General features: G+C 48.5%; 1 protein-coding gene across 11 annotated transcripts in view; it reads left to right on the forward strand.

The window, feature by feature from the left end:
* The window catches only part of LOC105472007 (calcium voltage-gated channel subunit alpha1 B), a 253,579-nt gene that overhangs the window by 40,254 nt on the left and 192,561 nt on the right, over window positions 1-20,764 (forward strand). For 9 of the 11 annotated variants that reach the window (XM_071078711.1, XM_071078724.1, XM_071078712.1 and 6 more), the window contains exon 6: window positions 2,183-2,373. In XM_071078711.1, the coding sequence (XP_070934812.1) occupies window positions 2,183-2,373 (191 nt within the window). Of the gene's footprint in view, window positions 1-2,182; window positions 2,374-4,176; window positions 4,306-20,764 lie in introns of all 11 variants that reach the window. The other 2 variants (XM_071078713.1, XM_071078714.1) reach the window with 1 other exon arrangement.

Below are 20,764 nucleotides of genomic sequence, written 5' to 3' on the forward strand. Positions count from 1 at the left end.
GGTCTCAATCTCCTGACCTTGTGATCCGCCTGTCTCGGCCTCCCAAAGTGCTGGGATTACAGGCGTGAGCCACCGCGCCCGGCCCTGAGCAGAACTTTAGTTACCAGGAGTATGAGGTGCAAAGGCCTATAGTGCGAGCAGGGACAATGAGAGGAATCATGTGGGCTCCATGGCCCTGTCTTATTCTGAGAGAAACGGGAAGATAGTGGAGCACTTTGAGTGAGACGTGGCATCTTCTGATCATTCGCGCTGCTCTTGGGAGGCAAAGGCAGAAACAAAGTTGAGGAGAAGATCTCAATCCAGCAGAGGTGATGGTGGCTGGGGCCAGGCTGGGTGTTGTGGCAGAGGTGGTTAAAATGGGTCAAATTATGGGTGTATTTGTAGGTAGAGCCAACAGAATTTTCTGAGAGTCTGTCTGTGGGGGTAAGATAAAGAGAAGAGGTAAGGATGAAGCTAAGGTTTGTGGCTTGAACTACAAACTTATTAAAGGAGAAAACCCAGCCGGGCAGTGGTTCACCTACAGTCCCAGAACTTTTAGAAAAAGGTTTTACTAGAATTTAGATCATTTGTGATTAAAAAAAAAAATTTAATCCAACTGTAAATAAAAGAGTCTTAAATTCCCGCAGATTTCCTGCAAACATCATACCCCACTGTAAGCCTGGAGAGCTTTCCCTTTACCCTTTACAGTCAAGAACAAAGCAAGTCGCTTCTAGTCCACATAGCATTTGTAGTCATGGCCAGGTCATGAGACAAGAAAAAGAAGAAAAAGTTAAAAAAAAAAAAAGAACTGGAAAGGAGGAGATGAAACTCATTGTTCCTAGTCTTCTTTACCGGCACTTATCAAGATATTTGGATGGAGAGGAATAAGCTTAGGTAGTCAGTTTTGCCTTCTAAACCTGGGAGTATTTGCTTTCCATCTGAGCAACTCCTCAAAATTTCTCCTATGTTGATAGATATTTTCATGTTGTTATACTTTTTTTTTTTTTTTTTCATTTAAGACGGAGTCTCACTCTGTTACCCAGGCTGGAGTGCAGTGGTGCAATCTTGGCTCACTGCAGCCTCCGCCTCCCAGGTTCCAGCAATTCTCCTACCTCAGCCTCCTGAGTAGCTGGGATTACAGGCGCCCGCCACCGCGCCCGGCTAGTTTTTGTATTTTAGTAGAGACAGGATTTTACCATGTTGCCCAGGTTGGTCTTGAACTCCTGAGCTCAGGCAGTCTGCCCACCTCAGCCTCCCAAAGTGCTGGGATTATAGGCGTGAGCCACCGTGCCTGGCCTACATTTTTTAAAAATACTTTTTTTCTGCCTTTCATTGAGGTTTTTGAGAGTGAAGGGGGTAGACGTGCTGCTTGCTATCTTGTTCCAGAGGTTACCAGTGGTTTTCTGGGTCTTTCTTTAACCCCTCTTTCTGTGGTCCCTGGCTGCCTGCTAGCTTTCAGCACAGTAGAAGGATGTCCGTCCTGTAGGGTCAGTGCAACGAGACCTGGGCCAGGAGGTCTCCAGCCACCCTCTGGGCACATCTTCGGTTGGTCAGATCATCCTGCCTGACAGGCGCCAGACTGCACAGCGGCTGAGTCCGGCTTGGGACTGGCCAAGGGCCTCAAGTCAAATCTGCGTGTCAGGAGGATCTTGCTGGCAGTTTGGCTGTGAGGGAGAGGAACGGTCGGGGTGGCGGTTTGGCTGTGAGGGAGAGGAACGGTCGGGGTGGCGGTTTGGCTGTGAGGGAGAGGAACGGTCGGGGTGGCGGTTTGGCTGTGAGGGAGAGGAACGGTCGGGGTGGCGGTTTGGCTGTGAGGGAGGGGAACAGTCGGGGTGGCGGTTTGGCTGTGAGGGAGAGGAACGGTCGGGGTGCTGGGAAGAATGGGAGGTTAGGAGTTTGTTGTTTTTGGTTTTAAGATGAATGGGCTGTGAGCCTGTTTAAGTGATGGTGGGCAGGTTCCAGTAGGGAGGGAGAAGCCGGCCGTTACTCCCTGAGCTGGTCGCTCCTGAGCTCAGGAAGGGGCAGCAAGAGGCGATGCCTGACGTAGGTTCGAGGAGGAACGGTGGGAAGTTGAGGGAGGGTTTCTGTTGGTGCCTGGTGCCTGCCCACCTGCTATGAGCTCTCCGGAGCCCAGGAATCCTGGTGGGGATTGGAGAGCGTGGTATTTCTGAGCTCAGGGTCTGCTTCGTTCTCCTCCTTGCAGATGCAGAGCCCGTGGGTGACTTCCCCTGTGGCAAGGAGGCCCCAGCCCGGCTGTGCGAGGGCGACACTGAGTGCCGGGAGTACTGGCCAGGACCCAACTTCGGCATCACCAACTTTGACAACATCCTGTTTGCCATCTTGACGGTGTTCCAGTGCATCACCATGGAGGGCTGGACTGACATCCTCTACAACGTGAGTGGCATCGTGGCCCTGGGCCTGAGGGCGGGTCCTGGACCTTCTGAGCTGGTGCCTCTGGGGGTCCATTTAGGGGGGCCCTTCTGACCTCAGAGCCTCTGCCCAGCCCTAGGCTCCTCCCTGCACCCCTAGGATGAAATACAGGCTCCTTCCGGCAGACGCCCCACCCAAGGGTACACCACAGGCAGCCTCAGCTCAGCCTTCTGAGGTGGGTCCTCCTGGAGTTGTCTCCTTCATGAAAATGAAGCTGAAGGCTGAGTGGCAGAGGTCAGAGAAGAAAACTCCAGAGGAGATGCTGCTGTTTCTGTTGTCAAGGATGGCAGCAGCACTGACAGCTGATGCCCACTGCTAGCCTGCTCTGGGTTAGGCCCTGTGGGAAGTGTTTTATTCCTGTTGACTCCTCTCAGGAACCTGTTGCACAGATGATGAGGCTGAGTTGTGGAGAAGCTGACTAACTTGCTCCAGCCCGAGGACTATGGGCAGCTGTTGCTGTGCCACCCCTCTAGGGTCTCTGATGGAGTCGAGGGCCAGTAGGGTTTCTAGGCCTCCCGTCCCCAGGCTGCCTGGCGAAGGTGGTGAACCGCAGAGCAGGGCCGAGGCCCTTGAGACCTTCCTCGGTCACGCGGGGATTCCTGGAGTAGAGCCTGTGGCGTGTGCGTTTGTTTCCTTCACGCCTAGTCTGTCTGCTCCTGTTTCCTCTTTGGTCTCCTCGCTCTCATCAGGATGCCGGCCTGTCTCTGCGGTTTACGGCAGCCTGGGTTTGGTGGCCGTGATTGAAGTTGAGTGTGAGACTTCAGGGGTGCCTGATGGCTCAGCTCCCTTGCATTATCTCCACCTGGGTCCTTCTTGGTGAAGTCTCCCATCCCCAACCACCGACTCTTGAGCAGATCTACCTCTTTATAGGAAGGCCCCTGCTGCTCTCTGTCCCCTCCGTGAGAGCCCTGTGAGCCGCCAGGGCATGAGAACAATTATATTAGTACTTGAGGGGCTGTGGGAGGTGGAGAAGGGTCAGGCGCCTGTGGGCCAGGAGTCTGGGAAGGGTGCTAGGTTTTGAGTAACTAGAGGACGTGTTCCCCTCAGGTGCTGTCAGGGCGGGCAGGGGCCGGGGTGCAAGGTGCTTTCACCTAGAGCTTGTCACTGTGCCCTGGGGTGAAGCTTCGTCCACGTGCGCCTGGGAGCCTGTGCCTCTCTCCCCAGCCTCCAGCAGCTGTGCCCATGAGGGCTGGTGGCATGATGGTGGACAGGTCCTGGGGAGAGACTGGGGCCCTCTGCCCTGTGCCTCATGCATTCATGGGGACAGGGCTGGGCGTTCAGCAGGCATTTGCCAAATGCTTGATGAGCTCGTTTATCAAGCTCCTTGAACAGGCAGATGGCAGATGAGGAGTTAAGGAAAAGCCAGCACAGGGTCCGTTTGAACCAGATTCCTCCTCCAGTGGGAGTCATGTCTGATGACAGCTTGTGTGATTGAGGGAAAGAGGAACAGGACAAAGGCGGTGATGAAGAGCTTGGCTGTTCTCTCCCTGTAGCCAATCAAGGAACGATTCCCACAAAGACAGACCCTAAAAATAGCTCTGAGCTGGCTGCAGTCCTGCTGGCCCCACCCAAATGAAGGACTGTGTGACCAGGTCTCCACAGCCCTCAGTGTCCACTGGGACTTGGCCAGGGGCGGCACATGACTCAGATTCTTCTGCCTGGGTCTGTGCCTCCCGGGGGAGGGGATGGGCAGGAGCCCCATCCTGGGGCAGGTGGCACTGGCCAGAAGGAGCCACCGAGTGTTTCAGCCAGCACGTGTTTCAATAGGTCCCAGTGAGCCCTGGCTCTGCTTGCACAGTGGTGAGCAGAGGCATTCGATACACAAGGGCCTGGACAACGGCGAGTGTCTTGAAGAAAACAGAAGAGGATGAGGAGCAGACAGTGACGAGTTACAGGGTACTGGGAGGGCAAGGCCTTGCAAGGTCTAGAAACTAGGCATGCAGGTGCTACGATACCTTGGAAGCTTGGCCAGGGCAGCAGGATGCAGTCATGGCAGTGCCTGGGGCTGGCGCCACACAAAGCCCCAGAGCAGGTAGCCAAGAACCGACTGGTCCACTCCTCCACACTAAGGACATACATGGTTGGTCGCTGGAGATTAGACAGGAGTTTTGAAGAGGATCCTTTGGAGAGAGAGCCTGCCCCTCACCTCCGACCCAGTGAGAGGGACTTTTGTGGCCCCTGGGATATATGCTTCTTCAAGCAGTGACATCTGGGTTCTTTGCGGGTGGAAGCCCACGGCCTGCAGTAGGGGTGAAGCCCACAGCCTTCAGTAGGGACAGGAGCCTGCAGCCTGTGGTAGGGGCGGGAGGCCACGGCCGGCCTGTGGTAGGGGTGGAGCCCTGCGGCCTGCCATAGGAGTGGAGCCCCGTGGCCTGCGATAGGAGTGGAGCCCGCGGCCTGCGGTAGGGGTGGAGCCCACGGCCTGCGGTAGGGACAGGAGCCTGCAGCCTGTGGTAGAGGCGGGAGGCCACGGCCGGCCTGCGATAGGAGTGGAGCCCGCGGCCTGTGGTAGGGGTGGAGATCCGCGGCCTGCAGTAGGGGTGGATGGAGCCCACGGCCTGCGGTAGGGGTGGAGACAGGGAGATGGGGAGCTCAGTCCATGCTGGGAACAGGGGTGGGGGTGTGAGCGAGAGCAGGCAGTCAGGACCGGGTGAGTGATGGGGTCTCAGTAGAGAGCATCTGTTCAGAGTGGATTGCTGAAAAGCTGGTGGCAGTGGGTGGGGCAGCGTGGGGGCTCTCCAGCTGGAGGAGAAATGGCTTTGTCTGTGCCTGGAAAAGCAGGCGGAGTCAGATGGAGCTTGGGGAGAACACACGGATGAGCCTGGGGAGAGACGAGTCGGCAGTAAATTCCTCCTAGGTCCAGAGAGGTGAGATGGTCTCAGGACAGCACCGCACGAGGAATAACAGCTGTCCCTTCTCCCTCCCCTGCTGTGACAGTGTTGGGTCAGCAGCTCCACAGCAATGCTGGGTATGACAGCGTTGGGTCAGCAGCTCCACAGCAATGCTGGGTATGACAGCGTTGGGTCAGCAGCTCCACAGCAATGCTGGGTATGACAGCGTTGGGTCAGCAGCTCCACAGCAATGCTGGGTATGACAGCGTTGGGTCAGCAGCTCCACAGCAATGCTGGGTATGACAGCGTTGGGTCAGCAGCTCCACAGCAATGCTGGGTATGACAGCGTTGGGTCAGCAGCTCCACAGCAATGCTGGGTATGACAGCGTTGGGTCAGCAGCTCCACAGCAATGCTGGGTATGACAGCGTTGGGTCAGCAGCTCCACAGCAATGCTGGGTATGACAGCGTTGGGTCAGCAGCTCCACAGCAATGCTGGGTATGACAGCGTTGGGTCAGCAGCTCCACAGCAATGCTGGGTATGACAGCGTTGGGTCAGCAGCTCCACAGCAATGCTGGGTATGACAGCGTTGGGTCAGCAGCTCCACAGCAATGCTGGGTATGACAGCGTTGGGTCAGCAGCTCCACAGCAATGCTGGGTATGACAGCGTTGGGTCAGCAGCTCCACAGCAATGCTGGGTATGACAGCGTTGGGTCAGCAGCTCCACAGCAATGCTGGGTATGACAGCGTTGGGTCAGCAGCTCCACAGCAGTGCCGGGTACAGAGGAGCAGAGAGGGGCTGTGTCTTTCTCTTCTACTGAGCAGCCAGCGGTGGCAGGCCAGCCAGCGAGAGTGGGTATTGTCAGGGTGAAGCATGTCAGTTCGATGACCAGCTGAGACTGAGACTGGACACTTTCTTTTTTTTTGAGACAGAGTCTTGCTCTGTCACCCATGCTGGAATGCAATGGCACGATCTTGGCTCACTGCAACATCTGCCTCCTGGGTTCAAGTGATTCTCCTGCCTCAGCCTCCTGAGTAGCTGGGATTATAGGCACGAGCCACCCCACCCGACTAATTTTTGTATTTTTAATAGAGACAGGGTTTTGCCATGTTGGCCAGGCTGGTCTTGAACTCCTGACCTCAAGTGATCTACTTGCCTCAGCCTCCCAAAGTGTTGGGATGATAGGCATGAGCCACTGCGCCCAGCCTGAACACTTTCAGCTGCCGAGTTGAAACCGTATTTTCCACTTGAAAGTAGAACTTCTCCACTTGCAGGCTGTAGAACTTCTCCTTAGCCAGGAGCTGTCAGAACGGTCATGGGCTTGTCCAAATTGTCATCTAGGGGCATGGGAAGGATTTCTCCACGGACCATGTTTGGAGGCACAGTGGAGGTAACCTGTTGCTTTATGATTATGCATGTATGATTTGCTTGTGTGCATTGTACTAGTTCCGTGAAGATCCAAGTTGGAAAGTGTTCAGATCCACAGCTGCATTTTGATGCCAGCACAAACAGGCGTTGCTCATAGAGTGGATGTGAAAGAAGGAGAAGTCTCAACGATGATGTGACTTGAGGCACTGAGAAAGGTGATGCCATTTACTAAGAAAGGGAGAATCAGGAGCAAGGAATTCGTTTTGTCTTAGCAGAGGGTGGTGGTGGAACTGCAGGATTCTGTTTTGGCTCTGCAAAACTTTAGGTAACTATTTTCATACAAGTGGAGATCTTGGGTGTGTAGGTGGGTGTTTGAGAGGGAATTCAGAGGGAACAGCAGGCTGAGGATGAGCATTTGAAGTACTTGACTCATGGACAGTGTTTAAAACTATGTGAGAGGATGAGATCACCTGGGTAGTAAGTGCAAATGGAGAAAAGAAGGCCCAAGGCTGAGACTGGGGAGAATTCGAGCACTCAGAGGCCCAGTAGGAAAGCAGGAGCTTCGAAAGAGACTGGGCTGGAGCTTTTAAGGGGGCAGGAATAGCACCATGACCACACAGCATCCTGGGAGCAGAGTAAAGCGTTCGGAGAGCATGATCAGCTGGGCCAGATGTTGCTGTGAAGTCAAGGAAGATGAGAAGCCCCGACTGCTGCATTTGATAAGATGAAGGTTGTTGGTAAACTTGGCAAGGGCGGTCTCAGTGGTGGGACAACGCCCTGGAATGATTAGGTTACAGGGAGGAGGAGGCAAAGAAACCAGGGTGGTAAGCACAGATGACTCTAGGAGGGAGCAGACCAGTGGGAAGTAACTGCAGGGAGACAGGGATTAAGGGAATGGGCTTTTAAAAAATTAAACTTTTTATTTAAGATAATTGTAGATTCACATGCAGTAGTAAGAAATAATACAGAAATAGCTCATGCTGGCCGGGCGCGGTGGCTCACGCCTGTAATCCCAGCACTTTGGGAGGCCGAGGTGGGCGGATCACAAGGTCAGGAGATCGAGACCACGGTGAAACCCCGTCTCTACTAAAAATTACAAAAAATTAGCCGGGCGCGGTTGTGGGCGCCTGTAGTCCCAGCTACTCGGGAGGCTGAGGCAGGAGAATGGCGTGAACCCGGGAGGCGGAGCTTGCAGTGAGCCGAGATCGCACCACTGCACTCCAGCCTGGGCTGGGCAACAGAGCGAGACTCCGTCTCAAAAAAAAAAAAAAAAAAAAAAAAAAAAAAAAGACACTCCAGCCCAGGCGACAGAGCCAGACTCCGTCTCAAAAAAAAAAAAAAAAAAAAAAAAAAAAAGAAATAGCTCATGCATCCTTCACCCTTTTCTCCCAGTGGTAACAACCTGCAAAACTGTAGTCAGGGTCACAGTCAGGATATTCATGTTGATGCATCAGTATCAATGATGTTGACACAGTGAAGATGAAGAGCATCTCCATTCCTGCAGGGGTCCCTCATGCTGCCCTTTCATGGCCACACCTGCGTCTCTCCTGCCCTCACCCCCTCCTTAATCCCTGGCAACCACTAATCTGTTTGCCATATCTATAATTTAGTCATTTCCAGAATGTTACATGGACAAAACCATAACAAATGTAACCTTTTGGTATTGTCTGTTTTCACTCAAACAAAATTATCTGGAGGTTCACCCAGGTGTTGGTAGCATGTTTCTTTTTACTGCCAGGTAGTATTCCGTGGTGCCGGGTGTATTCCGTGGCACCGGGTGTATTCCATGGCGCCGGGTGGTATTCTGTGGTGCTGGGTGGTATTCTGTGGTGCCGGGTGTATTCCGTGGCGCTGGGTGGTATTCCGTGGTGCCGGGTGTATTCCGTGGCGCCGGGTGTATTCCGTGGCACTGGGTGTATTCCGTGGTGCCGGGTGGTATTCTGTGGTGCCGGGTGGTATTCCTTGGTGCCGGGTGGTATTCCGTGGTGCTGGGTGGTATTCCGTGGCGCCGGCTGGTATTCCTTGGTGCCGGGTGGTATTCCGTGGTGCCGGGTGTATTCCATGGTGCTGGGTGTATTCTGTGGTGCCGGGTGGTATTCCGTGGTGCCGGGTGTGTTCCGTGGTGCCGGGTGGTATTCCGTGGTGCTGGGTGTGTTCCTTGGTGCTGGCTGTATTCCGTGGTGCTGGGTGGTATTCCGTGGTGCTGGGTGGTATTCCGTGGTGCCGGGTGTGTTCTGTGGTGCCGGGTGTGTTCCGTGGTGCTGGGTGGTATTCCGTGGTGCCGGGTGTGTTCCATGGTGCTGGGTGGTATTCCGTGGTGCCGGGTGTGTTCTGTGGTGCCGGGTGTGTTCCGTGGTGCTGGGTGGTATTCCGTGGTGCCGGGTGTGTTCCATGGTGCTGGGTGGTATTCCGTGGTGCCGGGTGTGTTCTGTGGTGCCGGGTGTGTTCCGTGGTGCTGGGTGGTATTCCGTGGTACCGGGTGTGTTCTGTGGTGCCGGGTGTGTTCCGTGGTGCCAGGTGGTATTCCGTGGTGCCGGGTGTGTTCTGTGGTGCCGGGTGTGTTCCATGGTGCCAGGTGGTATTCCGTGGTGCCGGGTGTGTTCCGTGGTGCCGGGTAGAATTCCGTGGTGCTGGGCGTATTGCGTGGTGCTGGGTAGTATTCCATGGTGCTGGCTGTATTCCGTGGTGCCAGGTGGTATTCCATGGTGCCGGGTGTGTTCCATGGTGCCGGGTGTATTGCGTGGTGCCAGGTGTATTGCGTGGTGCTGGGTAGTATTCTGTGGTGCCGGGTGTGTTCCGTGGTGCCGGTAGTGTTCCGTGGTGCTGGGTGGTGTTCCGTGGTGCCAGGTAGTAGTCCATGCTATGGCTGTGCCATGGCTTGTTTAACTGTTCACCTGTGGAAGCTTGCAGTTTGGGGTTATCATGAATAGAGTTGCTGTACACGTTTTTGTGCAAACATAAGTTTTCATTTCTCTGGGATAAACGCCCAAGAGTGCAAATTGCTAGGTATAGTAGTTGCATGCTGAGTTTTTTAAGAAACCAAAGCTTTTCCAGAGAGCTACACTCCTTTACATTCCCACCAGCAGTGTGTGAATAATTCAGTTTTTGTGCATTCTGGGCCAGTGTTTGGTGGTGGCACTTTTTTATTTTAGCCGTTCCGATAGGGGTATAGTGACACATCACTGTAGTTTTAGTTCACATGTCCTAACGGTGAGTGGTGTTGAGTGTCTTTCTGGACTTATTTGCCATCTGTGTATCTTCTTTGGTGAAACGTCTCTTCGTATCTTTTGCCCATGTTCTGTTTGAATTGTTCTTTATATATTCTAGGAACTGGTTCTTTGTCATATGTATGGTTTGGAAATATTTTCTCCTAGTCAGTAGCTTATCTTTTCATACGTTTCACCTGGTCTTTCATGGAACAAATGTTTTTAAAATTTGATCGAGTCCAGTTTATCAATTTATCTTTTTGTGGATTGGGCTTTTGGTGTCAACTGTAAGAACTCTGCCTAGTTCTGAATCCTGAAGATTTTCTTTTTTTTTTTTCTAAAAATTGTATTGTTTTTACATGTAAGTTTACAATCTATTTTAGGTTAATGAAAGTGTGAGGTTTTTGCCTGCCAGCCTCCCTCCCTCCGTCCCTCCCTTCCTCCCTCTTTCGCCTCCTCCTTCCTTCCCTCCCTCCCTTCCTTCCTGTAGCTCAACACCACTTATTGAAAAGGCTGTATTTCCTCCATTGAATTACCTTTGTACCTTTGCCAGCAATCAGCTGGACATATTTATGTGGGTCTATTTCAGGTCCACGTGTCTTTCTCTCTGCCAGTACCACGTAGTCTTGCTTACCGTAGTTATCTATATGTTGTGAAGTCAGGTTAGACTGATTCTTTCCATTTTATTCAGTTTGGGACAATTGACATCATTACTATGTTGGATGTTCCAATCAGTGAACATGTTATTTCTCTTCATATATTTAGATCATGTTTGATTTCTTTCATTAGCATTTTGTAGTTTTCAGCATACAGTATACATTTTGTTAGATTTGTAGCTATTATGTTTTCTTCTTTTTTTTTGAATGATTCTAATGTGTTTTGAGCACCCCTGGAGAAAGTGGGGTTCTAGTACTATAGTGTCCAGCAACCCTGCCCTCATGGGAGATGAAAGGAAGCCAGACCTTGGTGTTGACAGTGTACCCTTCATGGGATACTTGGATTACTTGGCAGGCAGCCAGTGCCTGGCTGTCCCACCTGTGACCAGGGGGTTCCTGATACAGGGAGCTTGTTTATACTGGCAGACATCCTTGTGGCTCTTGTTTGACCCATGTCTGGTTTGTGTCTGACCAGCGCTGCAGTGTTGGGAGCCCACCCTAGTGCCCCAGGGAAAACCCGGCCAAGGGTAGCCCCTGGTTCTTCAGATGGAAGGCACACATTCAGTCACCACCACAACAGGAAATAAATTCAACAATGTATTTACCTACAGATCCTGGCAGGGAGGGCGCTGTGAGTGGGGAGCGCCATCTTCCCTCCCCAGGTTATCTGAGGCAGTAATGAAGAGTCAGAGAGGGATGGGGGAGGCAACTGGCCATGCTCGGGAATAGGGTGTGGGTCCCTTTAAATTTGGGGACGAATGCCTGAATGGTCAGTTTAAAGGAGGCAGCAGAAACGTGGAGTCCCCTAGGTGGGAGAGATGCCTCTAAGTTCTTATCTCTGCCCACGTTTTGGGTGTGGTGTTCTAACACGGAGGCAGCAACCTTTGTTGTGTTGTTCCCATTAGAAAGTGGTATCGTATTTTGAATTTCGGTGTCCATGTGTTCATTGCTAGTGTATAGAAATACAATGGACTTTTGTATGTTGATCTTGATTGTTCAGCCTTACCAACTCCCTTATTAGTTCTGGGAGATTTTTTGTAGATTCTTTGGCATCTTCTATGTCGATAATCATATAATTTGTAAACAGAAACAGTTTATTTCTTTTTTCTGATCTGCTTTTTTTTTATTGTGCTAAAATACGGATAACATAAAATTTACCATCGTAAGCATTTTTTTTTTTTTTTTTTTTGAGACAGAGTCTCACTCTGTCACCAGGCTGGAGTGCAATGGTGCAATCTTGGCTCACTGCAACCTCCGCCTCCCAGGTTCGAGTGATTCTTCTGCTTCAGCCTCCCGAGTAGCTGGGACTACAAGCATGTGCCACCATGCCCAGCTAATTTTGTATTTTTTTTTTTTTTTTTTTTTAGTAGAGATGAGGTTTCACCATGTTGGCCAGGATGGTCTCGATCTCCTGACCTCGTGATCCGCCCGCTTAGGCCTTCCAAAGTGCTGGGATTACAGGCATGAACCACTGCTCCCAGCCTCCTTTCTTCGTTTTTTGTTTTTGAGACAGAGTCTCGCTCTGTTGCCCAGGTTGGAGTGCAGTGGTGTGATCTCGGCTCACTGCAACCTCTGCCTCCCGGGTTTAAGCCGTTTTCCTGCCTCAGCCTCCCGAGTAGCCGGAATTATAAGTACCTGCTACGGTGCTCAGCTAATTTTTGTATTTTTAGTAAAGATGGGGTTTCACTATCTTGACCAGGCTGGTCTTGAAGTCCTGACCTTGTGATCCACCTGCCTCAGCCTCCCAAAGTGCTGGGATTACAGGCGTAAGCCACTGTGCCCAGCCACATCCTTCTTTCTTAAGGCTGAGTAATATTCCATTGTGTGTATGTGTGACATTTTGCTTATCCATTCCTCTGTCAATGGACCTTGGGTTGCTTCCATGTTTTAACTCTTATGAAGAATGCTGCCATGAGCATAGTTGTATAAACATCTCTTTGAGACCTTGCTTTCAATTATTTTGGGTATATACCCAGAAGTGGAATTGAGGGATCATATGATAATTACATTTTTAAGTTCTTGAGGAATTGCCGTATCATTTTGCACAATGGTTGTACCATTTGACATTCCCAACTTTTGGTGGGAATACACATGAGTTTCCATTTCTCCACATCCTCACCAATACTTGTTAATTTCTGTGTTTTTGATAGTAGCCATTTTAATGTATGTGAGGTGGTATCTGCTTGTAGTTTTGATTTACATTTCTTTAATGATTAGTGATGTTGAGCATCTTTTCTTGTGCTTATTGGCCATTTGCATGTCTTCTTTGAAGAGATGTCTATTGGAGTTCCTTGCCCATTTTTGAATCTGTTTTTTTGGTTGTTGTTGAGTTTTAGGTGTTCTCTGTATATTCTGAGTATAATCCTTTTCAGATATATGATTTACAAATGTTTTCTCCCATTCTATGTGTGACCTTTTTACTGAATTGATGGTGGTGTTTGATGCACAGCATTTTAAAATTTTCATGAAGTCTAGTTTGTCTGTTTTTTCTTTTGTTGCCTGTACCTTTGATGTCATATCCAAGAAGTCGCTGTCAAATCTAATGCTGTGAAGCTTTTGACCTATGTTTTCTTTTAAGAGTTTTACTTTTCTTTGGTCTCACATTCAGGTCTTTGATCTATTTTTCGTTAATTTTTGTATATGGTGTTAGATAAGGATCCAGCTTTCTTCTTCTTCTTCTTCTTCTTTTTTTTTTTTTTTTTTTGAGACAGAGTTTTGATCTTTTTGCCCAGGCTGGAGTGCAGTAGAACCTGCCTCCTGGGTTCAAGTGATTCTCCTGCCTCAGCCTCCCAAGTAGCTGGGATTATAGGCATCTGCCATTACGCCTGGCTAATTTTTGTATTTTTAGTAGAGACAGGGTTTCTCTATGTTGGTCAGGCTGGTCTTGAACTCCCGACCTCAGGTGATCTGCCCACCTCGGCCTCCCAAAGTGCTGGGATTACAGGCGTGAGCCACCATGCCTGGCCCCAGCTTTATTCTTTTGCGTGTGGGTATCCAGTTTTTTCCAGCACCATTTGCTGAAAAGACTGTCCTTTTACCATAAAATGGTCTTGACGCTCTTGTCAAAAATCATTTGGCATATATGCAAGAGTTTATTTCAGGACTCTGTATTCTATCTGCTTGGTCTATGTATCTCGATCTACGTGCCTCTTGCCTTATGGGACTGGCTAGAAACTTCAGCATTATGTTGGGTAAGAATGTTGAGAACTGGCCAGGCGCGGTGGCTCAAGCCTGTAATCCCAGCACTTTGGGAGGCCGAGGCGGGCGGATCACAAGGTCAGGAGATCGAGACCACAGTGAAACCCCGTCTCTACTAAAAATACAAAAAATTAGCCGGGCGCGGTGGCGGGCGCCTGTAGTCCTAGCTACTCAGGAGGCCGAGGCAGGAGAATGGCGTGAACCCAGGAGGCGGAGCTTGCAGTGAGCCGAGATCGCGCCACTGCACTCCAGCCTGGGCAACAGTGTGAGACTCCGTCTCAAAAAAAAAAAAAAAAAAAGAATGTTGAGAACTGACATACTTGATATGCTCCCAATTTTAGGAAAAAGCATTTCATCTATCACAATTAAGTATAATGTTAGCTGTCGGGTTGAGTTGTTTTTTCTTTTGAGTTAGATGCTGTTTATCAAGTTAGGGTAGTTCTACTCTATTCTATTCTTACTTTTCTGAGAGTTTTTGTTATGAATGGGTATTGCATTTTGTCACGTTTTTTCTGCACTGATATGATCATGTGAGTTTTCTTCTTTAGTCTGTTAATATAGTGAATTACGTTGATTTTTGAATATTGAACCATCCTTGCATTCCCAGAAGAAATCCCACATGGTCATGGTACCTAATTCTCTTTATGTGTTGCTGAATTGTATTTGTTAGCATTTTTACTAAGGAGTCTTATACTTATATTCATGAGGGATTTTGATCTGTAATTTTCTTGTCTTTTTTTTTGAAATAGAGTCTTGCTCTGTCACCAGGCTGGAGTGCAGTGGCATAATCTCAGCTCACTGCAATCTCTGCCTCCCGGGTTTGAGCGATTCCCCTGCCTCAGCCTCCCAAGTAGATGAGACTACAGGCGCCTGCCACCACGCCTGGCTAATTTTTTGTATTTTAGTAGAGACAGGGTTTCACCATGTTGGGCCAGATGGTCTTGATCTCCTGACTTTGTGATCTGACTGCTTCAACCTCCCAAAGTGCTGGGATTACAGGCATGAGCCCCACCGTGCCTGGCCTGTAATTTTCCTTTTTTTGTATTGCCTTTGTCTGGTTTTGGTATCAAGGTAACAACAAGCTTCATAAAATAAATTGGGAAGTATTTATTCCTCCTCTGTTTTCTGGAAGAGATTGTATAGAAATGTGTTATGTGTTTTAAAAATGTTTGGTAGGATTCTACTGTGAAACTCTCTGGGCTCAGAAATTTCTTTTTGGAGATCTTTTTTTAAATAACACTTTTGTTGCGATATAATCTGTGTACCATAAAATTCACCATTTTAAAGTATACAGTTTACAGTTCAGAGTTTTTTGTATGTTCAAAAAGTTGTGCAGCCATCATTGTTATACAGTTTTAAGCAGTTTCATTAACGAAAAAAGAAACCCTGTATCCATGAGCCGTCAGTCTCTATTTCCTTATTCCCACAGCCTCTGGCAAGCACTAACCTTTCTGTCTCTGTAGATTTGTCTATTCCAGACATTTTGTATAAATGGCATAATACAATTGGTGGCCTTTTGTGTTTTTACATCCATGTTGAAGCAAGTATTGGTATTTTATTGTCAAGCATGATTTCATTGTGTATTTATAGCATATTTTGTTTATATTTCACGAGTTGATGGACATTTAGATATTTCCAGTTTTAAAAATTATGACTAATGCTGCTATGAACATTCTTTCACAAGTTTTTGCAAGGAATATGTTTTCATTTCCCTTGGGTATAGACCTAGGATTGGAATTACTGGATCACAGAACTCTATGTTTAACCATTTGAGGAACCAACAAACTGTTTTCCATAGTGGCTATACCATTTTATATTTGTGGCCGGGCGCGGTGGCTCAAGCCTGTAATCCCAGCACTTTGGGAGGCCGAGACGGGCGGATCACGAGGTCAGGAGATCGAGACCATCCTGGCTAACACAATGAAACCCCGTCTCTACTAAAAAATACAAAAAACTAGCCGGGCGAAGTGGCGGGCGCCTGTAGTCCCAGCTATTCGGGAGGCTGAGGCAGGAAAATGGCGTGAACCCGGGAGGCGGAGCTTGCAGTGAGCTGAGATCCGGCCACTGCACTCCAGCCTGGGCAAGAGAGCCAGACTCCGCCTCAAAAAAAAAAAAAAAAAAAAAACCATTTTATATTTGTACCGGCAGTGCACAAGGGCTCCAGTTTCTCTGCATCCTTACCAGCATTTGTTGTCTGTCTGAAATTTTAACCATCAGGCCAGGAGCAGTGGTTTATGCTGGTAATCCCAGCACTTTGGAAGACTGAGGTGGGAGGATCACTTGAGCCTAAGAATTCAAGACCAGCCTGGGCACCATAGCAAGACCCTGTCTCTACAAAGAATTTAAAAAGTTAGCCAGGCATGGTGGTGTCTGCCTCTAGTCCCAGCTACTCAGGAGACTGAGGTGGGAGGATCACTTGAGCCCAGGAGTTGGAGGCTTCAGTGAGCCAGGATGGCGCCACAGCATGCTAGCCTGCATAACAGAGGGAGACCCTGTCTTTAAAAAAGTAATAATAAAACTAAAAAATAAGATAATTTTAACCATCTTAGTGGGCATGAAGTGGTATTTCTGTTCAGTTTTGACTTGCATTTCTAAAGTGACTTATTTTTATTTTTGGGACAGGGTCTTACTGTGTCACCCAGGCTGGAGTACAATGGCATGATCATAGCTCACTGTAGCCTCAACTTCCTGGGCTCAAGTAATCCTCCCACCTCAGCTTGGGAGAGTAGCCGGGGCCACAGGTGCACACTGCCAAGCCTGGCTAATTTTTTTTTTTTTTTTTTTTTTTTGAGACAGAGTCTCGCTCTGTCGCCCAGGCTGGAGTGCAGTGGCGCGATCTCGGCTCACTGCAAGCTCCGCCTCCCGGGTTCCCGCCATTCTCCTGCCTCAGCCTCCCGAGTAGCTGGGACTACAGGCGCCCATAACCGCGCCTGGCTAATTTTTTGTATTTTTAGTAGAGACGGGGTTTCACCGTGGTCTCGATCTCCTGACCTTGTGATCCGCCCGCCTCGGCCTCCCAAAGTGCTGGGATTACAGGCGTGAGCCACCGCGCCCGGCACCTGGCTAATTTTTAAATTTTTTGTAGAGATAAGGTCTTCCTATGTTGCCCAGGCTGGTCTCAAGCTCCTGGGCTCAGGCGATCCTCCCTCCTCAGCCTCCAAAGTAGCAAGGACCACACACACATGCTACCATGCCTGGCTAAGTTTTTAAAACTTTTTTTTTTGTAGAGATGGGGTCTTGCGGCCGGGCGCGGTGGCTCAAGCCTGTAATCCCAGCACTTTGGGAGGCTGAGACGGGCGGATCACGAGGTCAGGAGATTGAGACCATCCTGGCTAACGCAGTGAAACCCCGTCTCTACTAAAAAAATACAAAAAAACTAGCCGGGCAAGGTGGCGGGCGCCTGTAGTCCCAGCTACTTGGGAGGCTGAGGCAGGAGAATGGCGTGAACCCGGGAGGCAGAGCTTGCAGTGAGCCAAGATCCCGTCACTGCACTCCAGCCTGGGCGACAGAGCAAGACTCTGTCTCAAAAAAAAAAAAAAAAGAGATGGGATCTTGCTGTGTTACTCAGACTGGTCTTGAACTCCTGGCCACAAGTGATCCTCCCACCTTGGCCTCTCAAGGCTCTGGGATTACAGGCATGAGCCAACGCACACAGCCATTGTTGAGCATCTTTTGTGAACCTATTCATCACTTATATATCTTCTCTGAAGAAATGTCAGCTGGGCACAGAGGCTCACACTGGGGGTTTAGATGATTATTTAGACTTCCTTCTTTTGTGAGGTGGACATGTAGATCTATATGTTTTCCTTTGGCGCTGCTTTAGCTGTGTCCTGCAATTTGATGTGGTGTCTCTTCACTTTCATTCAGTTCAATGTATTTTTAATTTCCTTGAAATTTCCTCTTTGACCTGTGAGATTATTATATAGAATTGTCTTGTTTACTTTGTGTTGGAGAGTTACCTGTTATCTTTCTGTTATTAATTTCTAATTTGATTCTATGGTGGCAGGAGAATACACTAAACTGAAAGAATTTTAATTATTTTAAATTTGTTGGCCGGGCGCGGTGGCTCAAGCCTGTAATCCCAGCACTTTGGAAGGCCGAGACGGGCGGATCACGAGGTCAGGAGATCGAGACCATCCTGGCTAACACGGTGAAACCCCATCTCTACTAAAAAATACAAAAAACTAGCCGGGCGAAGTGGCGGGCGCCTGTGGTCCCAGCTACTCGGGAGGCTGAGGCAGGAGAATGGCGTAAACCCGGGAGGCGGAGCTTGCAGTGAGCTGAGATCCGGCCACTGCATTCCAGCCTGGGTGACAGAGCCAGACTCAGTCTCAAAAAAAAAAAAAAAAAAAAATTTGTTGAAGTTTGTTACGTGGCTCAGAATATGCTCTATTTTGATATTTATTTTGTGGGCACTTGGAAAGAATGTATATTCTGCTGTTGTGTGCTGTATGTACAAATGTTGATTGATTCTCTTGGTTGATGGTGTTGTTGAACTCTTTTATATCCTTGCTGGTTTTCTGTCTATTCTATGAATTGTTGAGAGAGAGGTGTAGAAGTCTCCAGCTTTAATTGCAGATTTGTCTGTTTCTCTTTTCTGTACTGTCGATTTCTGCATCACTTATTTTGCAGCTCTGTTGTTGAGTATACACATATTTAGACTTGCTTTTTTTTTTTGATGGATTGACCTGTTTATCATTATGTACATTTTTCCACACTGTCTTCCACAGTGGTGGAACTAGTTTACACTCCCACCAACAGTGTAAAAGCGTTCCTATTTCTCCACATCCTCTCCAGCACCTGTTGTTTCCTGACTTTTTGTTTGTTTGTTTTTTAGACAGAGTCTCGCTCTGTTGCCCAGGCTGGAGTGCAGTGGCATGATCTCGGCTCACTGTCGCCCAGGCTGGAGTACAGTGGCACGATCTCGTCTCACTGCAAGCTCTGCCTCCTGGGTTCACGCCATTCTCTTGCCTCAGCCTCCCGAGTAGCTGGGACTACAGGCGCCCGCCACCACCCTTGGCTAATTTTTTGTATTTTTTAGTAGAGACGGGTTTCACCGTGTTAGCCAGGATGGTCTTGATCTCCTGACTTCATGATCCACCCACCTCAGCCTCCCAAAGTGCTGGGATTACAGGCGTGAACTACGATGCGCGGCTGTTTCCTGACTTTTTAATGATCGCCATTCTAACTGGTGAGAGATGGTATCTCTTTGTGGTTTTGATTTGTACTTCTCTGATGACCAGTGATGATGAGTGTTTTTTCATGTGTCTGTTGGTTGCATAAAGGTCTTCTTTTGAAAAGTGTCTGTTCATATCCTTTGCCCACTTTTTGATGGGGTTGTTTGATTTTTTTCTTGTACATTTGTTTTAAGTTATTTGTAGATTTTGGATATTAGCCCTTTGTCTGATGGGTAGATTGCAAAAATTTTCTCCCATTCTATAGGTTGCCTGTTCACTCTGATGGTAGTTTCTTTTGCTGTGCAGAAACTCTTTAGTTTAATTAGATCCCATTTGTCTATTTTGGCTTTTGTTGCCATTGCTTTGGTGTTTTAGTCATGAAGTCTTTGCCCATGCCTATGTCCTGAATGGTATTGCCTAGGTTTTCTTCTAGGGTTTTTATGGTTTTAGGTCTAACATTTAAGTCTTTAATCCATCTTGAATTAATTTGTGTAAGGTGTAAGGAAGGGATCCAGTTTCAGCTTTCTACATATGGCTAGCCAGTTTTCCCAGCACCATTTATTAAATAGGGAATCCTTTCCCCATTTCTTGTTTTCTTTTTTTTTTTTTTTTTTTGAGACGGAGTCTTGCTCTGTAGCCCGGGCTGGAGTGCAGTGGCCAGATCTCAGCTCACTGCAAGCTCCGCCTCCCGGGTTTGCGCCATTCTCCTGCCTCAGCCTCCCGAGTAGTTGGGACTACAGGCGCCTGCCACCGCGCCCGGCTAGTTTTTTGTATTTTTAGTAGAGACGGGGTTTCACCGTGTTAGCCAGGATGGTCTCGATCTCCTGACCTCGTGATCCGCCCGTCTCGGCCTCCCAAAGTGCTGGGATTACAGGCTTGAGCCACCGCGCCCGGCCTCCATTTCTTGTTTTCATCAGGTTTGTCAAAGATCAGATGGTTGTAGATATGTGGTATTATTTCTGAGGCCTCTGTTCTGTTCCATTGGTCTATATCTCTGTTTTGGTACCAGTACCATGTTGTTTTAGTTACTGTAGGCTTGTAGTGTAGTTTGAAGTCAGGTAGTGTGATGCTTCCAGCTTTGTTCTTTTTGCTTTCGATTGTCTTGGCAATATGGGCTCTTTCTTTGGTTCCACATGAACTTTAAAGTAGTTTTTTCAAATTCTATGAAGAAAGTCATTGGTAGCTTGATGGGGATGGCAATGAATCTATAAATTACCTTGGGCAGTATGGCTATTTTCACGATATTGATTCTTCCTATCCATGAGCATGGTATGTTCTTCCATTTATTTGTGTCCTCTTTTATTTCGTTGAGCAATGGTTTGTAGTTCTCCTTGAAGAGGTCCTTCACTTGAGGGGATAACTTTTCAATGAAATAGAGAGCATAAATAAAAAACAATAAAAACTTCAGGAAACAATGGATGCACTTAGAGAAATGTGAAATGCTCTGGAACATCTCAGCAATAGAATTGAACAAGCAGATGAAAGAACTTCAGAGCTCGAAGACAAGGTTTTTGAATTAACCCAATCCAACAAAGGCAAATAAATAATAAGAAAATACAAACAAAGCCTCCAAGAAATCTGGGATTATGTTAAATAACCAAACCTAAGAATAATTGGTGTTCCTGAGGAAGATGAGAAATCTAAAAATTTGGAAAATATATTTGGGGAAATAATCAAGGTAAACTTCCCTGGCCTTGCTAGAGACTTAGATGTCCAAATACAAGAAGCTCAGAGAACACCTGGGAAATTCATTGCAAAAAGATCATCGCCCAGGCACATTGTCATCATATTATCTAAAGTTAAGATGAAGGTGGCCGGGTGCAGTGGCTCACGTCTGTAATCCCAGCACTTTGGGAGGCTGAGACAGGCAGATCATCCGAGGTCGGGAGTTTGAGACCAGCCTGACTAACATGGAGAAA

The sequence above is a fragment of the Macaca nemestrina genome, chromosome 14 (assembly GCF_043159975.1).
Source record: "Macaca nemestrina isolate mMacNem1 chromosome 14, mMacNem.hap1, whole genome shotgun sequence".
NCBI classification, from domain to species: Eukaryota; Metazoa; Chordata; class Mammalia; order Primates; family Cercopithecidae; genus Macaca; species Macaca nemestrina.